The 20,502-nt window shown below is 35.7% G+C and overlaps 1 protein-coding gene across 3 annotated transcripts; it reads right to left on the bottom strand.

Annotated features, from left to right (window-relative positions):
* Positions 1-565: 565 nt before the first annotated feature.
* On the bottom strand, positions 566-9,348 carry LOC141677552 (endonuclease III homolog 1, chloroplastic-like). 3 transcript variants are annotated; one of them, XM_074483539.1, is made up of 10 exons: positions 9,132-9,340; positions 8,982-9,061; positions 7,675-7,738; positions 4,207-4,325; positions 3,754-3,820; positions 2,972-3,063; positions 2,758-2,895; positions 2,554-2,658; positions 1,585-1,668; positions 566-950 (listed from the first exon to the last, which is right to left on the bottom strand). In XM_074483539.1, exons 1-10 carry the CDS (start codon positions 9,250-9,252, stop codon positions 807-809), a joined length of 1,014 nt encoding a protein of 337 aa, XP_074339640.1. In that variant the 5' UTR covers positions 9,253-9,340; the 3' UTR covers positions 566-806. The 3 variants fall into 3 exon arrangements, with proteins under 3 accessions (XP_074339640.1, XP_074339641.1, XP_074339642.1); XM_074483540.1 differs by having other exon boundaries at positions 8,982-9,052; positions 9,132-9,337; XM_074483541.1 differs by lacking the exon at positions 1,585-1,668 and having other exon boundaries at positions 9,132-9,348.
* Between the last annotated feature and the right edge of the window lie 11,154 nt (positions 9,349-20,502).

The raw sequence follows: 20,502 nt of genomic DNA, 5'->3' as shown, positions 1-20,502 counted from the left end.
TCCTACTTGGGGGCCACTAGTATGCCCTGTGAAAGACCTAAAAACGTTCAGTCTGACAGCATTCTTCGTTCCACTTCATTCCCAATTGAACATTCAATTAATCATTTGATTAATGCGCCTCGTTCTCCTCATGTTCATCCAAAACTTCCTGAATACGATGATATAGTACAACAGTTTTTGGCTCTCAAAGAAGCTGCAATGCAGAAGAAGTGCATGGAGGAGCGGTCCAATTCATTACGATTTCAACATTCAACTAATCATTGGAATATTGCACCTCCTCCTCAAGTTCATGCCTGAATACGATGAGATAGCAGTACAGTTTGTGGCTTTTAAGAAAGTTGCATCGCAAAAGAAGAGCCCCGAGGGGAAAAGCAGTGCCTTCGGTAGATCAGTCTCTAAAGCCAACTATTGTAAGAGTCACAACCAACTAGTGCATTGAAGAGGTGACACCACAATGCGAGATAATATCGATTACTTTTAGCCATCCCATACTATGGGAAGTATTAGCTAAACAGATATATGTATATGTGTGGGTGTGGGTGTGGGTGTATAATCTGTCAGGATTATAATTCATAAGTAATTTAATAGTTGTTTCTTGAATTCTGGTTCAGCAGAAAACTGATTTCAGAATATGATATCAGTCTGGCTGGTGCATCATTAGTATATTACAATTACACAGATTTTACAGTACACAGTGTAAGTTTGAAGAGTACCAATACATCATAAATATGATACTGATCTTGTCAACCAAGTGTAATAGCAAAACCAGTCAAAAGGCCAGAAAATAAATTTTGTCACATCTACTTTCATAAAAGGTTATTCCTTTTCTGAGATTTTCTGGGCGTTGATTTCGGACTTGAAGCTTCTTTAAATGCAGGACACAAATCAGTAATACTGCACTTTCCACATTGAGGTCTAAGCGGTGTACATATAGTCTGCCCAAACCCAACCTGTTCATTATACATTCTTTAGACCGAAGTACAATCGGACAAAGTACAAGAACCAGAAAAACACAAGGATTTTATTATCTCTTGAAATGATACCAAGTTATGAAATCCTAAAAACCATCATAATACATTCAGGGCAAATTAAATACTATCTGTAGTAATAATATTAAGTACTATTTATACCAAATTATTCATGTCTCCATGAGAAGGGCACACAAACATATATAAGCAATTAAGGACCCTAGCATCAAGTAGACAGTGTGGAAAAAGCATTTAAAGCCATACTAATCCCTCCGTCCCATATTACATGTCCCTTTTGAAAAAATTACGCATATTAAGAAAAATGTTAGTTGGATAAGGCTTTCCACCAAATACCCTTATTTAATGCATTGAAAAACGAGAATTGAGCTAAGTTTTAAAAAGTCAAATCTTGGGAACAATAAATATAGGGATAGTTTTGGAAAAATACCCTTAAATTTGTTTTGAAACAAGAGATGGACAAGTAATTTGGGACAATTTTTTTTTCCAAAAGGGACATCTATATTGGGACGAAGGGAGTAACATTCTACAATTATGTTGAAAGGTCCCAAACTTTATGAATATGCTACAGGTCCAAGTAAAACAACTTATGTAATACCAAAAGAGGATTGATTGGAACCCATTCTTCCTTCGGAAGCCATCTTTCCAGGGATTCTCTGGTCTCCTCAGGCGATTTAGTTTTCTAAAAAAATAAGGTAAATATAAGTCACCAAGTAGAGATTTTACCCCCACACTAACAGCTACTTTAAGAAAAAATCACAGGGTCTAGGGAGGTGATGCATATGATAAAAATGTTATAATTGAAGTATAATGGTGTGTTAAACTGAGGTACAAGATGAATCAAAATACACCAACTTGCATCAATATAATGTGTAGACATCAAAATAGCTTACGAATCAAGGGACTGTCCTTCAGATAAATCTATAGAGTGATCATTATCAACCTTATAATGTCGGTGCTTTAGAATTTTGTCACAGAGATAAATATGGGAACAGCTGTTTGCAAGAGAAAAAGAAGTATATAATATATCTCATGGACCAATCCAATGCCACTTTTAAAATCTTCTAAAGATAAGAATTGCACTGACAGGAGCATATTACCAAGGGCACAAGCTTTCCAGAGAAAGGTAAAGAATCCTTTTAATTCATATTTTTTTGGTATGCCAAATAAGATAATCAACAGTATACACACGAGCAACAAAATCTTTAAAGGTAGTCTATATGAAAGATTTTCGGACACAACCTGCTGAAGTATATAGTAAAACACCCGAATCAAACCTCATTCAGTTTTAACATAACAAAAATACATCTAGACTCAAAAGTGTGAAACCACTAAAGTGCAGGGTTACTGATGACAAATATTGGTTTTATAAGACAAACTTGAATTTAGAATAAATAATAATAATAATATTCCAAATTTAAACCAAATCTCTCTGTTTAATAATAATTCATAGAGATAGGAAGAAACAATTTTGGGGGCATAATCTGAAATGTAAGGTGAAGGATGGATTGGAAACTAGAACTTTAAGTCTAAACATTATTAAAACCATTAGTAAGAATTCACGTACCTGATTTGTGCCCTTACGTGAAACCCAACCAAGTCTATTACAGATACGGTGCACGTGAGTGTCTACACATATCCCTTGAACATTGTTCCACCCTACATTCATAACCTGCAAAAATCAGAAAAGGACAAACTTGCACAATTGGCGATTTATGATAACAATAATAAATTAGTACGAGAATGTCACATATACTGAACAAAATCATACCAAATGAGCCATTTTAGGACCAATTCCTGGAAGTTGGAGCAAATCTTCAAGTGTACTAGGAATGTCGCCATCATACTTCGAAAGACATATGTTAGCAATTTTTTTCATGTTGCTAGCCTTTCTTGTATAGAAGCCCACCTAAGAAAAAGTTATAATTGTTACATAACAGCAGGAACATCACATTAAAGGATGCACTAATTTGAGAGAAAAGTACAGGGTATATCATGCTCTTGATGGTATCTTCGTTGCTCCTCTCAATAGAATCTGCGGTAAGGAGATTATTTTCAAGGAGACGCTGAATGGCTCCTACAATAGAAGGGCCTAGTTAAAATTAGAGTATACGCCAAAGACTATTACAGCTAATACAATATAATGACTAGCTTGTTGGTACCATGCAGCCTCATTGAGCACTTAAAAGGTAAACTAGGGTCACCCGTTATGCACTTTTTAAAATGTAGAACTATTTTCCAGCCACGTTGATGTATAAAATACTAAGATATATACCACCGATTTTAATGAATTGGAACTCTGATCCAGAGAAAGTTAAGTAGCACTAAAGTCCATCAGGATAGATTAATGTCTCCCAGAAGTCCTTTCTTTATTAGGTAAGGTCCATCTGGATAAATTTTTACGACTCCCAGAGGTCTTTTTTTTTGGTAAAGGTCAATTCCATACCATAAATTTAAATACATAAGTAGCCTGCCTGCACTGCGTTCAAATCCGAGGGGAAGGGTATTAGTTAGGCTAGGCCATGCAGATTGTCTCCCAACAGTCTGCAAACAAAATTAATGATATATCTTATATATTTGAAGACTACATGAATATATTCATATCTCCTAACAAATGTTCACGAATGTCTTATCTCCAACTCAATATTTATAGCTATGCTCAAACAGCCTTTATTAGTTGTTAGTCCCTAGTCCCCATGACAACAAACTACATGAATAGCGCATACTAATATGAAACAAGAACAAAATTTTTAACATGTAAACTTGCCATGATTGACATTATCTTTGGTTTGGCTCGATAAAAGTGAAGATACTAACACAGCGAATCTCCTTTCCTGATGTAAAACATGACAAATAATAATATAATTAATTGCAAGTGCCAAACTTTCACCTCATTCTGAATATAGGTGCAAGATGCATGCAGCCATGTTTCATTTGCCAGCACCAGAAAACATGAAATTTTCACTAATGGGTTAGTGATGGTAAAATGATTTGAGACTAAAAATAAATAATGTATCAAGTCACTTAAGATCGCAGAGGGCATTTAATACTAATGGAGCTGACATATATAATATAAATATTTGAAGAGTAGCGAATTTACACTCTCTACTTGCAAAGAAAATACATAGACCGACAAAGTATACAATATACAAAATAAAGCAAAACACTTACAACATCAAACAGACACTGCTGCATATTAACACAACTAAAAAGAAATTACCTTGGGAGGTAATGAGCTGCCAGCTTTCTCACATCCCATAGAATCTACTGGCGCATCTTCGAAAGACCTCATTTCGCGTATCCCTTCGAGGACCTTCTCCCAGTTTACAGGCGATTTTTCTGGTCGAGTAAATACATTAGAAGATCATCCAAGTCTTGAATTCAAGACAGACACAGCCAAAGAATACTACAAATGACAACTAGGAGTGTTTAAAAGGGTTTTAGAAGTCCCTACTTCACAAAGGATCTGCAAAATCCTGTTTGGAAACTATATCATCGTTCAGATAATGTTTCATCAGTACCCTTCCAGACAGAGCTTCCAACATTAATAAATATGAAAAAACCAATAAGGGTTTAAAGTTTAATTTGATGTAACTATCTAGTAATAATCTAAACCAGAAGAGACAAAACTTGAACATTCTAGTTTAAAGAGTTTGAAAGTCAAACTGTAACATTACAATTCTTTCTTCATTAATATAAGTACATAAGCTAGATGGTAGGCAACAACATAACTAACTGGCTTCTCCGAGTCTTTTCCCCGAAACCACCATCATATTTAATAAATGAAAAAAAACTCATCTTTTTATAATATATACATTTATCAGGTGTTGCTTTTACAGTTAAAGACTAAAAAAATGTAGAAAAAGACACTTGTAACAGGAGCAATATTCATAACTATTACACGAAAAGAGTCCCATTCTGTTCAGGTAGTATAAACTTACCATGTCAATGAGTTTACAATTACATTTCCAATTTTATGCCATCGAATTGACCTACTAATATAACACCGTTGCAGATAATATTAAGCAAATATGGGCAGTGATATTTGTATAGCTCAAAAATTGCAATTTTTGTGAGGTAGAAATTGAATAATAGATTGTTACAACGATATATTTATATCCATGTCCAACAGTCATTAAAAACTACAAAACAATAATATTTCTACTTATTTCCTCTTATTTCCTGGGACCAGTATAATTCATATTTACTAAGGATGGTTGTAAATCAGCAGATATATGCACACAGTCCATGTTATACTGGCTGACGTAATTTACACATTTTAGACTCTGCTTCTGTCGACATTTTACATTGATAAGACGCTTTCGTTTTGCTCAAATAAACATAGTCGAGCTACTTTTATTTGAAAAGTAAACTGTTAAGCTATTCACAAAGTCAATTTCATCATACAAGAGTGCTCAATTTTATGTACTTTTTACTATGATTATATTTATTACTTAAACAAATTGCTCAACTAAAACAGAAAAAAAAGATGTTCCAGGTGATGATATTAGGTTAAAGAAATAAATAGCTTGCCGATCAATTAATTGTGTGTCACAGAGACTTTTTCTATGTAGATTAAATCTGATAATATATGTGTGGTGTGCAAACTTGGGGGTTTTTCAGAAAAAAACATAGCGGGTAATCTAACCAGAATTATAAGTATTCGTAAAGTTTTAAAGTATTGCAATTTGCAGATATAGTCATTTGCGTTAGTGTACTTGAGTAACAAACAGATACACGACACCAAATGGGTTAATCGCACTTTCGTGATGTTGTCTTTTCTATGTCGTGTTTCCGTGTTCGTGGCAGATCCAAAAAATAAATTTATTAGGGACACTATTTAATTATAAAACTAATATAATATTATTAAAAAAATTACACTTTATACATGTTCTCTTATAATTTTATGGCATGTCGTGTACCAAAGGAGTAACCCCAAACACGACACTAAACCTATTCGTGTACTTTCGTGTTCATGTACCCAAAAATTAAACACAGGAACTACATTATTGTGTCATTTTTCGTATTGTGTACGAAATTGTCAGGTCACCGCCTAGCTAGAAGCCTAGAATACCACTCCCCGCTGGTGGTTTTCGATTTTAAATCTTTATGAACTCCTGGACAAGTAATTTTTAATGGCAAAGTATGATGTGATGTACAAAGTTAGATATTAATTGTTTCATATTTAAGTGTTAAGGAAAATTAATTAGCTTGGTAGTGTACATGTATTAGGCCTAGATCCGTTTATGGTGGTTGATAACTACTAGAAAGCACATTAATGAGAACCGGCTTCCTTTCTAGAATTTTACTTGGTGTAATATCTTACATTTAACCAGTACCCACATCACCAAATAGCAGAGATCCTATATCGCCTTTCGTTTATTCTGACATGGAGTGTCGGATAAGACTGATGCAGCACGAGCGATTGAGATGTAATCGACATGGCAGGTGAGTTCTCACTTTCTTCTCTAATCTCTCTCTACATATATCTATCTATACATCTCATTATCCTAGTGCTTTATACTCTCGTTGTCTTCATCTACAATTTTGGAAAATCTAGGATTGACGCTTCCACACATAACATCACCTAGGTGCCAAATGGAGGATCACGGTGTGACCTTGTCACCCTAGGCGCATTGCCGCTTGCATCAGTCCAAACAAATGTATTGATTTTCTTGACAACCTTTTCCTAACAGTTAGAATCCAAGGCTAGTAAAGATAAAGTGACGTCTGATATAGTCAATAGCAGTGTTTTTAAATTGCTGCTAGTCATTTACTGTGGAACCTTCACCTAGCTAGCACATCTTGGTATTGGAATGGATAGATTATTATGCAGAACTGAATTAGCAAGTTGCTGCTTAAATGATTGACGGTAAATAACCAGACAGAAATGCAAGTCACTAGTTCGTTCTTGTGAAGTTTAACATTGTCTGGTTGATGCAAGGACATTTAATGTTAACTGAACAATCAAGGAACACTGAATAAGCACTTTAAAATATCTAAACTGTATAAGTTATGTTACTCAAACTAGCTTAAAAGTGTTCAACATGAGTAGACATTAGTTCATCACACTCTTTGTTACATATTGGAAGCATGTAGATGGTAACAGAACAATTAGAGAATACCCTCACAATGGAAGGTGAACAAAATCATATCTTTTCACTCATTAAGCTTTTCTTTTTATCATATAGTACATCATATAGCTGATGGTAAAAAGATGTTATAACAGAAAAAGAAAACCCTATAACATTAACAAATTGACTTGTTCAAATTACAAACATTTCAGTTTGCTATTAAACGGCATGTTCTTGATTAATAATATGATGTATTTTGGTACTCCTAAGAAAAATAGTCAATATATTAAAAGTCCTCGACATTGAGTCTTGTGTATTGTTCCCTGAATTCAATACTTTAATACAACTCTAAAGTTTGAACGAGTCAAGAAGCAGGAAAAGCTCCCATGTCTTTGTAACTGACAAAGGCAAAGGATAACTATTTGTGTCTAAGGATGCATATATCAACGTAGAGTAAATTTTGGGAAAAAAATCTTATTCAAAGAAACCAACAAAAGAATCTACCTAAAAAATTGTTCCGGTGAATACTGTCGTCAGCTTTATAGGGACCAAATGCATAATTGTGTCGACTGTTGATTATGCAAAGACTATGCACTAAAGATAAAAGTACTTACGTAATTGGAGAAGTTTACCAGTCTTCTTATATGCAAAATCTTCAATATCAGGTAGACCAGAAAGCTGCATTTGGTAAACGGGTTGCTTTTTATTTAAGAACTCTGACAATTATATCAGTTCATGAAGATCAAAGTTACTATGAAACACAAATGTACTTGAAGGGAGTCCTAAGCCATCACTGACAGACACCTATAATAAACTCAGGTACTATAGGGAAGAGTCTGCCACCAACTAAAATTCATATAAATAAAAGATCAAATCAAAGGGCCATTAGTTGTTACCATAAAAAAGATATTTAATTGTTCATAGATGTCTAAATATTGACAGTTCAGTTAAGCAAAAATCGTAGATCTGCGTCTTTTGACAGGAGTGCAAACACTTTAAAAAATAAACATGTGGCCAGTCTACTTTCCACTTTGATTTCATACGAATAATTATAAATTTACAACAAGATGCTGAAGCCTGAAAAGATATCTACTAAGGAAAATTTTACACAACATTATCCGTCAAAAAAGTACTGCACCATTACTTTAATAGTGATAATATTTTGCAACACAATGTTCTAAAAAACAGTTCATTTATTTCGAAATATACTTTCATCAGTTAAAGCAATCATTTTTGACCGTTTTAAAATTTTAAAATGTCATGTGAGGGACCTTCTCGGAAACCTATACTCATTACAGTAATGTTACATCTTACCCTCCCAACACTCTACTTCCAGATTAAAATTGGTATGTTTGCCCTCTCATATTATATGCTTGTTCCTAATGTTAAATCACAATAAAGTTTCTGCTTTACACTAATTAAAAAATTTGGCCCATTATCCGAGGTTAGAGCATTTTTTAATATAAAATCAGTAATGACATTTTGGTAAATCTATAAATTTTTCTGTAACTACAATCACGCCCTGGTACACTTTCCTTTACACTAAAATCTTTGTAACACCTGCTAGTTACCGCAGGATGACCTCAAGAAGATTTTTCTATATATATACATTAAAACCTCGATTAGTTAACAATAAATAAATTAATATTTTAAATAAGGATTTTTGATCTCAACATAATAGAGACCGTATATTCTTAACCTCAAAATTAATAAAATTTCCGGACCGGATATTAATGTAATGATCATTTTAAGTGGCAAAAGGTACAACTTTAAAATTACCCATTTCATTATATACAAGTATACAACAAATAGGCCATAAAGGGTAAACAAAGAACAACATTTACAAGGCTAAATTTCAAATAAGAAGCTATAAAAGTAAAAAAAAAAACACTTAAACAAATATTTGTACATGTAAACATACTTTACTATGATGAATGGGTTGTTGAAGTTGAAGCTTCATGACTTTCTTCTTTCTAACATAAACACGGGTCTCTGCAACAACTGGGCCAATATAAAATACTTATATAAACATATGAATATACAAAGAAATAAGGTGATATACAGATTGAACCTGGAGGATGGTGATTGGAGGAAGAGGAGAGGAGAGTTGTAGTTGTATCATCATGCATTTTCCTCATCTGGGTCGGACCAAATTGTATTAATTTCAGGTTTCCAAGTGATTTTATACTCATTTTTTGTGTATTCACACAAGAATCAAGGTGGAATTACAAGGGTTTTTTTTTATTATTTGCAAGTGAAAGGACGGAATGAATAAAACAATAGGAATTAAAAAAGAAAATTAAAAGATCCAATCTCGTAGGACTTGTCTATTTTCAAGTAAATCGAGGGGTTTCACTGATTTTCTACGAAAGCCCCAACCCCTTCATTATCTGTCATTCTGGTTTATTTCTTTTCAATAAAACCCATTTTTTTGGGTGTTTGTGTGTCTCTTCTCTTGAAGTGTGTGTTTTGTCTCTTCTTTTGGAGTGTTTGTTATGTTTTTATTTAGTCATGCTTGGGTTTATCTGGTCATGCTTGGGTTTATCTGGTGATGGATCTGTTGAGGACGAATTTATTGATATTTTTGGTGATCTGCAAAGCCTGCATCGGATCTGGACGGTGGTGATTATTGCAAGAGCTCACCTTTCACAACTAAAGATTGTTCAACTTTCATGGGTTTATACTTTCGGCATGTCTATAGCTGGTATCCGGCATGTAGATAGCTGGGGTGCCTTCGGCATGTCTATAGCTGGTGTCCGGCATGTAAATAGCTGGGTTGCCGCTTCTCCAATCTCATTTTATGCGATTGGTGTTGCTGAACACTAGGTTAACCATAGTTTTTATGTGATATGGTCAATTGCGATATTGCTATTTTCAGAGATGCTGCTGCAATTTGTATCGCTTGGGATGTATTTGATTTTGTTTTTAATTTTAAGAATTTTTAAATTATATGTGTTAAACGATCAGGAAACAAATCATCTAATTGTTTTTAGTATGTTATTTGTTTTATCACCTGGTTGTATCGACAGTTGGGGGTTTGTCCCGACTGTACTATATTCACTTTAATGAGAACTTTCTGCATTTGTCAAAAAAAAGAAGGAAAATCTTTATAAATAAAATTGGATTTTTTATTTTGGTATAAAATGTGGTTTTTTATATTATTTTAAACTTTTGATTTCTGTGATTTGGTTTTTTTAGTGATGAACTGATTTTAATTTCTTAAAAAATAATATATATTTTGTACATAAATTTTTCTCGTCCAATTTTAGTTTTGATTCATACCGAGAAAGAATTGATAAACAAATGAGGGGTTGTATTCAATTTGAATTTTAATGAATTTTATGGATTTTAAAAATTCAAGGGTATTTAATTTGGATTATGGATAATCCATTAAAATATGAAGATATTCAATCTAAATCTTTTAAAATCTTGGGGTATTTAGTCGAGATTTTTAAAAAAAATTATGGTGGTATTCAGTTAAGATTTTAAAAAAATCATTAAAATCTCATGGTATTCAAAAATCATGATTTTTTTTGGATTTAAAAGATTGAATGATTTCATTGGGTGTGCAAGTATATATTATAGGTTTTGAGATACAACAAAATTAGGTGAGATTTTGAAGGATTTTTCTTAAATCATTAAAATTTTAGGTATACATTTTCATTCCCAGATTTCTTGAAGGATTTTGAAGAACCGCTCACTCGTTAAACATGTTTATTACCAAATTCTAAAGAGTCTAGTCTCCAAATATCATAAAATTATATAATTTTAATTAATTTTATAATATTATGAAATTTAATAATAATTTTTAAAGATTTATGTCATATATGACATATTATTATTTTATTTATAATAAAAGTTATATATTCGTAATGGATTTTTTAAAACAAATAAATTTTCTTGCTAACATTTGATTTCTCAGGTAAAAATAAATTCAAGGTTATACAATTTTTAAAAAGATTAAATAAAAGTTATTTAATTGTTTGGTTAGTTTCACTCATAACTTTCGTGAAATTTTCAAATGTTAATAGAATTGAGAAAGTGAAATTTTATCCTGAAATATATTAAATAATATATTATACGATTTTTGAGAATGAAATGTGATGAGATGACAAATCTTCGGACACGGAGAATTATAAACATGAACCTAATATATCAAGCGAACAACAACAAAGGACTGAAGCACATACTTGAGAGTTAACATTCTAATTTTTGTGTGGGATGATATGCCTCGTTACTGTCGTAATTGAAGAAGATGGTGAAGACCAATATAACAAGAGTAAGGAACATTCGGATTATGACTAATGTGTTAAACTTGTTACTTGAATTTTGTTATTTATTTTGAACTCTAATATTGTAATTAATTGATATATGATATTGTGAAATAAAAGGAATAACTATAAATGAATCATATAAAATTCATGAATTTTATTTAGTCCACCAAAATCCTGATAAATCAAGCCATTAAAATTCATCAAAATCTATATAAAATTTAAAAAGTCAATATCCATTTTTTATAGATTTTAAATAATTCATGGATTGTTAAATCTAATAAAATTCATGAATTCTTATCAAGGGTCATGTTCCTCTTAAAACCATTAGCCTAATAATTCTTAAAACCTATAAATCTTAGGTAAGTTACCTAAGATTCTCCAGCAGAACTCAGCTTATTTCGTAGTTTTGTATTTTTCAGTTGAACTTTGTATTTTGTAACGAAATTATGAGATATTAACAATTGAATTCAGAGAGTATATTAAAAAATTAGGGTTCTGGAGCAGCATTTACCTGATTTGTAGTATTAATTAAGGTTCTCTAGCAGAATTCACTTTATTATGTAGTATTAATATGCTATTTACGTAGAGTTCATGTGTATAGCGTAACATTCAGCAGCAAAATTCGTTTTATTCGGTAGCATTAGTATGCTATTTACGTAGTGTTCATGTATAGAACGGTGCCTTAATTTTAGGATTAATTAGGGTTCTGCAGCAGAATTGCACATGCAAAATATCATATTTATGTATTATATTTTGAAAAAAAAAATAAACATACACAACGATGTATATATATTTAAATCTTGAGAGACTATTTAAAATTTAGGATTCTGCAGCAGAATTCGCATGCTTCTAAGGTACTATTTTAAGGATAGGTTCTAAGTTGAGTGCGACCCTTCTTATTAATCCATTAAAATCTTGATGAATATGAATACTCTCCCCTAGGTAAGTGGGTGTTGCATCTACTTGTCGGATAGCTTCCTCTTTTTCAAAGTTATAGTTGAGGAGGCCATTAATATTAAAGAAATTCTGGATATCTATATTGTTGCATTAGGCCAGGTAGTTAATTTCTTGAAATATGGAGTATTTTACAATTTGAATGTGATGTGAGATAAGTAAGAGGAAATCTCTGTAATTCCGGGAGGGGGAGTTTATAATGATATCACATCAAGTAATTAGGTGGGGCTATCAACATTGATAGAGAGATCGAAAAAATAGTATTTGGTTGTTTAAAGGATAATATCACTAAACGAATTGATGGGTAAAAAGAAAAGACAATATTTAGAGTAGGAAAATTGATTTTAATTAAAAAATATAGCACAAGTTTTGCATATTACTTGTTTCCTGTTACCTAAATCTCTGTTATATGAGATTGAAAGAATATTTAATGTGTACTGGTGGAGCTCGGGGTCAAACAGTAACAAAGGCGTTTGGTGTTATCTTGGGATGCAATGTGTGGTGCTAAGTGCAAAGGGGGTTGGATTTTGCATATTACTTGTTTCCTGTTACTTAAATTTATGTTACATGAGATTGAAAGAATATTTAATGTGTACTGGTGGAGTCCGAGGTCAAACAGTAACAAAGACATTCAGTGTTATCCTGGGATGCAATGTGTGGTGTTAAGTGCAAATGGGGGTTGGAATTTAAGAATCTATTTGATTTTAATGTAGCACTATTGGGAAAACACATTTATAAATATATTTAATTTCCTGAGTTACTTGTCTCTCGTGTCGTGTGCTCAAAGTCGGATAGTTTCCAGAAGTGCATATCACAAAAGCAAGAAATGGTCTTAAAGTAGATTTTATTTGGACTAGTATTTGGCAGGCAAAGGAGTATCTCGTTAGAGGTTTTCGATGGATTATTGGGAATGGTAGTAAATGGTGGCAACAGGAAAATCTGGGTAGCACAAAAAACTGATTACAAAGTAGATAAGATTCAAATATATGTGGGGTGGTGTGAGAAAGTTTCAACTTTCTTCTATCGAAGTACCAAGTTCTAGAACTCTGACAAGGTAGATGAGTTATTTAGTGATTATGACAAGGTAGATGAGTTATTTAGTGATCATGGCGCTAAAGATATCCTGGCTACGTGTGTGTCTCAATATTCTGTTAATGATATAATAGTATGGTCAAAGTCGATTCATGATTTATATAATGTGAATATTGGATGTAGAGAATGACACAATCAATTTAGTAGTAACATTGAGGTGCACTTAGTTAGGAGAGTGGAGCCGGTTATGGAGGTTGTCTTTACCACACAAGATTAAAATCTTCATTTAGAGATTTTGTCACGATAATGTTCCTACATGAAGACTTAGGAAAAAAAGTGTGAATCTTTCCATTACTTGTCATATGTGTAATGCGGATATTGAGCAGTTGTTGCACCTATTTTTCGATTGTCCATTTGTAGTTATTGTTGGCATGTTGGTAATCTAGTATATGACATGAAAGAATTCTTATCAGCCCCTTAATGGATGTTGAATAAGTTGAAAACAGTGAAAAATGAAGAGGTGATCAGTATATGTGTAACATTATTGATGATATTGTTCAGACGCAATAAAAGAGTATAAAACAACCACTTTGTGAACCCATCGATTATATTAGAGAATAGTTTTAATATGTTGAGAGAGTGGAAAACAGCTAAACAGATAGTCCAACCTAGTAGCAAGATAAATGTTAGAGAAGTCATAGAGATTAGGAGGTGAAAATCCCTTGACTTAGGGTCAATCAAGCTCAATGTTGATGGGTCATTCTTTTCAGGTGTTGCTACTTACTCAGTTGGAATTGTTATAAGAGATCAGGAAGGCATGTTTATGGAAGGAAGAACCATGATGCTACCTTGTCCAGCCTCAGTCTTTGAAGCTGAATATATTGGATTCAGAGAAGCATTTTCATGGATTATGAGTTAACAAGGTCGGGAGGTTGTGATGGAAACAGATTATTTACTGACATACACAGTTTTGTATGGTGGCAATACAAATTTGTTGAAGGTGGGGCATCTTGTTGATCATTGCAAAGTGTTATTACATATCTTATCGTTAGTTTAGTTTGTGTCAAGAATAAAGAAGTAAGCCAACAATTTGACACATAATTTAGTTAGAATCCCCCTCTTTGTTAAATTATTTAATTGTGATCTCAGCTCTTCCTACCCATTTGATGGAGACATTATCGAGTGATTTATCATATTAATAAAGTTCAGTTGATTAAAAAAATGTGCGTGGGGCATCCATATATAATAACTTATTCAGAAATTATTTCGGCTTGAATCTGACGGTAAGACATCTAACTTTTTAATAACAGTCTCTTAAGTTATTTCGTTATTTCGTAAGTTAAATATGTTAATAGTATATCACTCTTATATCACACTTATTTATGTGACACTTATTTACTTTAAATAGCGAGTAACTTATTTTAAGATTATTCAAACATGACCTAAAACCTATTAAGAGACGGCAAACGGAGCGAGTTCAGGAATTGATTTCGGAGAAAGTTTAACACTACGGAGGGATAAAAAAATATATGATTGTTCAATTCTACATGCATAAAAAACTTTTACGTAGCTGATGCTGTTGTGGAATAAAAACTAGGGTGAGTTAGTAATTAATGCCAGGGTTTGTGAGCTTCGAGCTTTAATGGATGCTCTCGCGGTAGAGACTATCAGTTCTCGCAAGATGCCTATTTATATCTGTGTAGTAGAGAATCAAGCCAAAAACGTAGTTCTAGGTTGAGCGGTAGAGCCCTTTATATAAAGATGAGTCTAGGGTTAAACTTGTATTGGGAGACTTGGTGGACGAGTCTTCTACTTAGATGGTAATTTGGACTCCTGTATAGGAAGGAATTCCATATCCTTCCTTGTAAGAATTTGTGTTTGTTTTGGACACATGTCCCTTCTCCTCTAGCCGTATGGGCCTAGTCCGTGAACAGCTCATGTTCGTAGACCCTGACGACCTCTGCTAGTGGGCCTTGACCGCTTGGGTCGTCTCTAGTCTATTATGAGCCTAGACCAGCCTGGTTTGTACTGGGCTTTGGACACAATTTCCAAGTGTATTTGATGCGACATTTAATGTGTCTTTAAGATGTATTTTTTATCCATATCATTTACCCCCAAACTTCCAGGAAGACTACTCGAGTTTTCGTAGAAGTTATAATGGTCTATTCGTGACTTGGGGTATTTTTTTCCCTTCTCGGGTATCAAGCCTTCATGGGTATCGGCCCTTCATGGGTATCAACCCTTCATGGGTATCGTCGTTTTATCGTAAAGTGTGGACTGACCTACACATTTACGACTTATATAGTGCGAGTATACACACTTAAGGCCTTTGCACATGCTAATTGAATGGTGTTAGACACTAAATGGTCCTAATCCGTACTAAAAAGGGAGCATTTATCACCCCTTCACCTTCGTCAAGGTTAATTATAGGGTGAAAGCTGCTAAGAGGCCCTAACTAGGGCTAATCAACCCCTAAACGGGGCTAATTTCCATGTATAAGCTGCTAATTAGGCTTAAAATAGCCTAATTTTAAGCTAGAATGCCTAATTGGCTTAATCAAGGCTAATCTGCCCTAATCGGGGTTAATTCATCTTAATCAGGACTAATTAGTATGCACGAGACACTAATTATCCCTAATTCATACTAATCGTGTGTGTAAGAAGGTTAAACGGCCCTATCGGGGTTAATTATATCACACGAACTACTAATTACCCTTGATTTAGATTAATTACGTGTAATATAAACTAATCGGCCCTAATCAGGGCTAAAATTCACTAATTGGCCCTAATCGGGGCTAAGTTTAAAATCCTGAAAATTGTAAAAAAAAAATATATATTTTTCAATTTTTGTAAAAATTTTCAAAAAATTTCGCAGGAAGTTCACCGGGAAACTTACAGGACCCCCTGGACAGTCCTCCCAGGAGGTCCTGGTCGGCCTCACCCTCCCATATATCCTACTCGGCTCCTCCTGATCGGCTGGAGCTGAGCCTCCTGCTGGCCGGGAGGTGAACGTCCTGATTTTTTTTTTTTGAAAAACCTTCTACTAGGCCTTAAGCCCTTCATGTGGCCTACTAGGCTTATTCTGCTCTTGCTAGGCCATGGAGCCACCTCCATTGTGGTCCTAGAGCCCCTCGTGGTTCTTCTATTCTTGTTTCAGTGAACGTTCTACACTCATTCTAGTGAACGTTCTGTACTTGTGCTAGTGAACATTTTGTACTTCACGAAACTTGTTTTCATGGACGTTCTAGTCCTCATGGACCTTGTTCCCGTGGATGTTCAATCCTTCTTAAAACTTATTCCCGTGGACGTTCTAGTCTTCACGAAACTTGTTCTTGTTAAACACTCAATTTTGCAAGAGTTTTCAAAAAAATTCCTAGGAGGGCCACCGGAAAACCTTCAGGAGGCCCTGGACCATTCTTATAGGAGATCCTGGTCGGCCATAAGGCCTTGTTGTGGCCTACTCGGCCAAGTCTGCTCTTTATCGGCCATGGAGCCACCTCCATGGTGGTCCTAGTCGGTCGGGAGGCGAACGTTCCTCGAACTTTTTGTGGTGAATTTCTTACTCTTCACGAAACTTGTTTCCGTGGACGTTATAGTCTTCACGGAACTTGTTCTCGTGGATGTTCTGGTCTTCATGGACCTTGTTCTCGTGAACGTCCTAGTCTTCACGAAACTTATTTCTGTTGAGAGCCAACCTTTCTAAGAATTTTCAAGAAATTCCACATGAGGACCATCGAAAAACCTTCAGGAGGCCCTAGACCAAACCTACAGGGGTTCCCAATCATCCATAAGGCCTTCATGTGGCTTGGTTGGCCAATACTGCTCTTGGTCGGCCATGGAGCCCCCTCTCTGGTGGTCCTGGTCGACCGAGGGGTGATTGTTCTTCGAACTTACTGCGGTGAATGTCCTACTCTTTTTTTGTGGACGTTCTACTTTTTTTCAGTGAACGTTCTGTTCTTGTTCTCATGAATGCTCTATTCTTCACGAAACATGTTTTTCAGAATGCTTCTGTGATCGAGTCGAGGCTACATATGGCCATAGGTGTTCAGTTAAGAGCTTGATCTTGCTCAAATCTTCATAGCTTTCACTAATCATGGTGATTAATGTAATTAATCATTGAGTTAAGACTAACGACTTGTGTTTAGCCCCGTCCAGGCTTTTCTTGGAGGACTGATACGATAAGCGACGCTCTGCATCACTTTATTCGTTTATTATGTCCTTTTCTCTAACTTCTTGATCGTTTTTCCTTACCATTTTTCCGTGTTTTTTAGAGATACATGCTAACGCGAAGCAGGAAGAGTTATGACTTGCTGTAGCAGGTACCCCTTCTTTTATTAAAGAAGATGAGAAGTGCTCATTTTCATTCACACCTTCATTTCTCAACTTCTCAAATTCTCTCAAGTTTTATAAGCTCTCAACTTCTTAGGTTTTCAAGATGTCTCAAGGTTCCAACAAGCCTTCCATCTCATCCATGGAAGCAATTCACAACATGGCTACAATCCATTTATTAAAAGGTATATTCTTCGTTTCTCCTTACTCTCTTAACCGTTGCTCTAATAGCTTGAGTATGCTAGATGAGCGATCTGATGAGTATCCCAGCACCGTCCACTTTGATGCATTTAAGCATAAGAGCGTGCTTGACGAAGAGGATGTCGACGATATTCGATCGAGCTACCCCTGGCCTGAATTCATAAAGGTTTATAAAGTTAAGCCCAACGAGAGGACCTGTAACCTCAGCACCAATAGGTTGTATATGTACAAGACAGCCCTGAAATCCAGGCTAAGGTTCCCATTACATCCTTTCATCCTGAGACTCCTTGTTGAGTTGAAGGTCACTCATGCCAGCTCTATCCCAACGGGTGGGCTTTCATCATTTTTTCATAGTAAGGTGTAATGACCTTGGTATTCCATTGTGCGTCCCACTATTTTGGAGTATTTTCATGCTAAAAGCATCTTCTTTAAATAGGCCTGGCTGGGTTCTTCTGCAACACAGGCCTCGTGTTCCTCATATCATGGACACAGACTCATTTCATGACTCTATCCACGATTGGAACAAGAAGTCCGTAGTCTTGGAATTGACTATGGGCAACTGGAGGTATACTTCAGGCGCGATTTCAGCAGCCATATGGACAGTGCCCACTACATCCTTCATCATACAGATGCTGAGCTTCACGACCTTGATCGCCTTATCGATGATAACGGAAAAACCCTTTATTGGGTTTATCACGTAGACAAAGCTTGTCGAGGCTGGCATTAACAGGGGCATCTCCACCAATGATGCGGTGTTTGCGAGTCCGGCCATAGCTCTTGAGTGGTCGAATAACTGCATTACTCCTCCAGACCTCTTTTACGTCTCTTCGGCTGAGAAGTTGCTCGAAGCCGAGGTGTTGGGGGCTCATGCCTTGTACCGGGTATATTTCAACTTGCATATATTTTCATTCAAGTATATTTCTTTCAGAATTTCCAAGAAATTCTCTATGAAAGGTCAAGGAAAAATTTCCAGGTGAGCCTAAACCAACTTTACAGGAGGTCCTGGTCGGCAGTAAGCCCCCAATGTGGCCTACTTGGTCCTTCTTGGTCTTGGTCATCCAGGGTCACTCTATCAAGAAGGTCCTGGTCAGCCGAGACTCTACGTGTTAGGGACTCGACCCTTTTGAGTCTTAGTATCGTAACTTCTGTCTGAGTTAGACTTTTTATGACTCTTCTTTATGTTTTTTTTGTCAGGACAATGCCTACTTCGCTGCGTTCTCTACTCAGAGTATCAACATGAGGAGTGACTATGCGGCGTTGCAGACTTCCATGAACAAGATGAAGATCTCCTCATATGAATGGGAATCTAAGGCTCATCAGGTAGAAGCCAAGGTTGCTGTGTTGGAGAAAAAATGCTCCAAGAAGGTGAAGAGGAGAAACATGGAGTGGAGGAAGCTTAGGGACGTGTATCATAGATGCTAGGAGTTTACCCAGATGATGGACGACCATGATGACCAGATGCGTCCCGTGAACCTGGTCTTAGGATAGCAAAGGGGCGTTAAAGACGTTCATAGCTTGTATACGGACGTGGTCGATCCGAGTCTCTTCACTTGCCCTTGGAGATCCTTGTTATGGACCCATCCGGGCAGGCCTCCGGGTCTGTGCCCGAGACTTCCCGCTAGTGGTCTCAATCTAGTTCAAGTCGCGGGGGTTCTGGTTCCAAGGTAAGGCCCCTTCAGGAAGTCCCAGCTCTAAAATGACCCTCTACGGGAAAATCAGGGAGCCGGTTCCAGGGAGCAGAAGCTCCTCCTCTGAGGCAGGTTCGGATGAGGAAGAGGATGAGGATGCCCAGGAAACAGGGAATGACGAGGAGGATGACTCTTCTGAGGAGTGATTGTGATAGCCTTGTATGGCTTTGGATGACACATGTGACTTTATTTTCATAACTTGTTTATTTGAACTATAAAGGTTTGTAAACTATTGGTCATTCAAGACTTAACTTGCGATCCTTCGGGATCTTTATTTATGCATTTTGTTTGGTTTCATTTCATACTTGTCTTTTATTTTCGACATTTTATCCTTCGGGACTTGCATTCTTTAGATGCTTGTACTTAAATAAATTGGTAGACAAGATAATAGAAATAAACTTGCATAAATAGATAATATCTCTGAAAAACGGGTTCAACCCTTACATAAGATGGTTTCGTTGACCTTACTCATATATTTAATACTAAGTACTAGGAACACGTTACGAATTTCCTAAATATAATAAACCTGACAGGTTTGAAGCGTGCCAAGTGCGGGGCACTTCATTACCGCTCAAAGTTTCCAACTTATAGGATCCTCGTCCTAATGTCTTCCTGACCTTATAAAGCCCTTCCCAGTTTAGAGCTAACTTTCCTCTCTCCCCGACTCCTGACGCCTCAATCTTCCTTAAAACCAAGTCTCCTTGTTGAAAGAACCTTTCTTTAACCCTTCTATTGTAATAGAGGGAGGCTCTTCGTTGATGCTTTGCATTACGGGCGTTGGCCTCATCTCTGAGCTGGTCGATGTGATCGAGAGCGAGCCTCATGCCTTCTTCATTGGATTCTGGTTCATAAGCTTTGATCCAAGGTGATCCATGGGTGATTTCTAGGAGCACCACAACTTTGGCTCCGTAAGCCAGTATGAATGGGGTAGCTTCAGTTGTCACTTTGCAGGTGGTATGATACGC

The sequence above is a fragment of the Apium graveolens genome, chromosome 8 (assembly GCF_009905375.1).
Source record: "Apium graveolens cultivar Ventura chromosome 8, ASM990537v1, whole genome shotgun sequence".
In the NCBI taxonomy this organism is placed as follows: domain Eukaryota; kingdom Viridiplantae; phylum Streptophyta; class Magnoliopsida; order Apiales; family Apiaceae; genus Apium; species Apium graveolens.
Note: the sequence above shows the minus strand (reverse complement) of the source record. Positions and strands in the feature narration are given on the sequence as shown.

What these genes read in the sequence shown, in the direction of transcription:
- LOC141677552 (XM_074483539.1), bottom strand. Translation starts at nt 9,252, where the DNA reads ATGAGTATAAAATCACTTGGAAACCTGAAATTAATACAATTTGGTCCG. An exon ending in CTCCAATCACCATCCTCCAG is followed by an intron (nt 9,062 to 9,131) that starts GTTCAATCTGTA and finishes ATATTGGCCCAG; the next exon opens with TTGTTGCAGAGACCCGTGTT. An exon ending in TGGTAAACTTCTCCAATTAC is followed by an intron (nt 4,326 to 7,674) that starts GTAAGTACTTTT and finishes TTACTCGACCAG; the next exon opens with AAAAATCGCCTGTAAACTGG.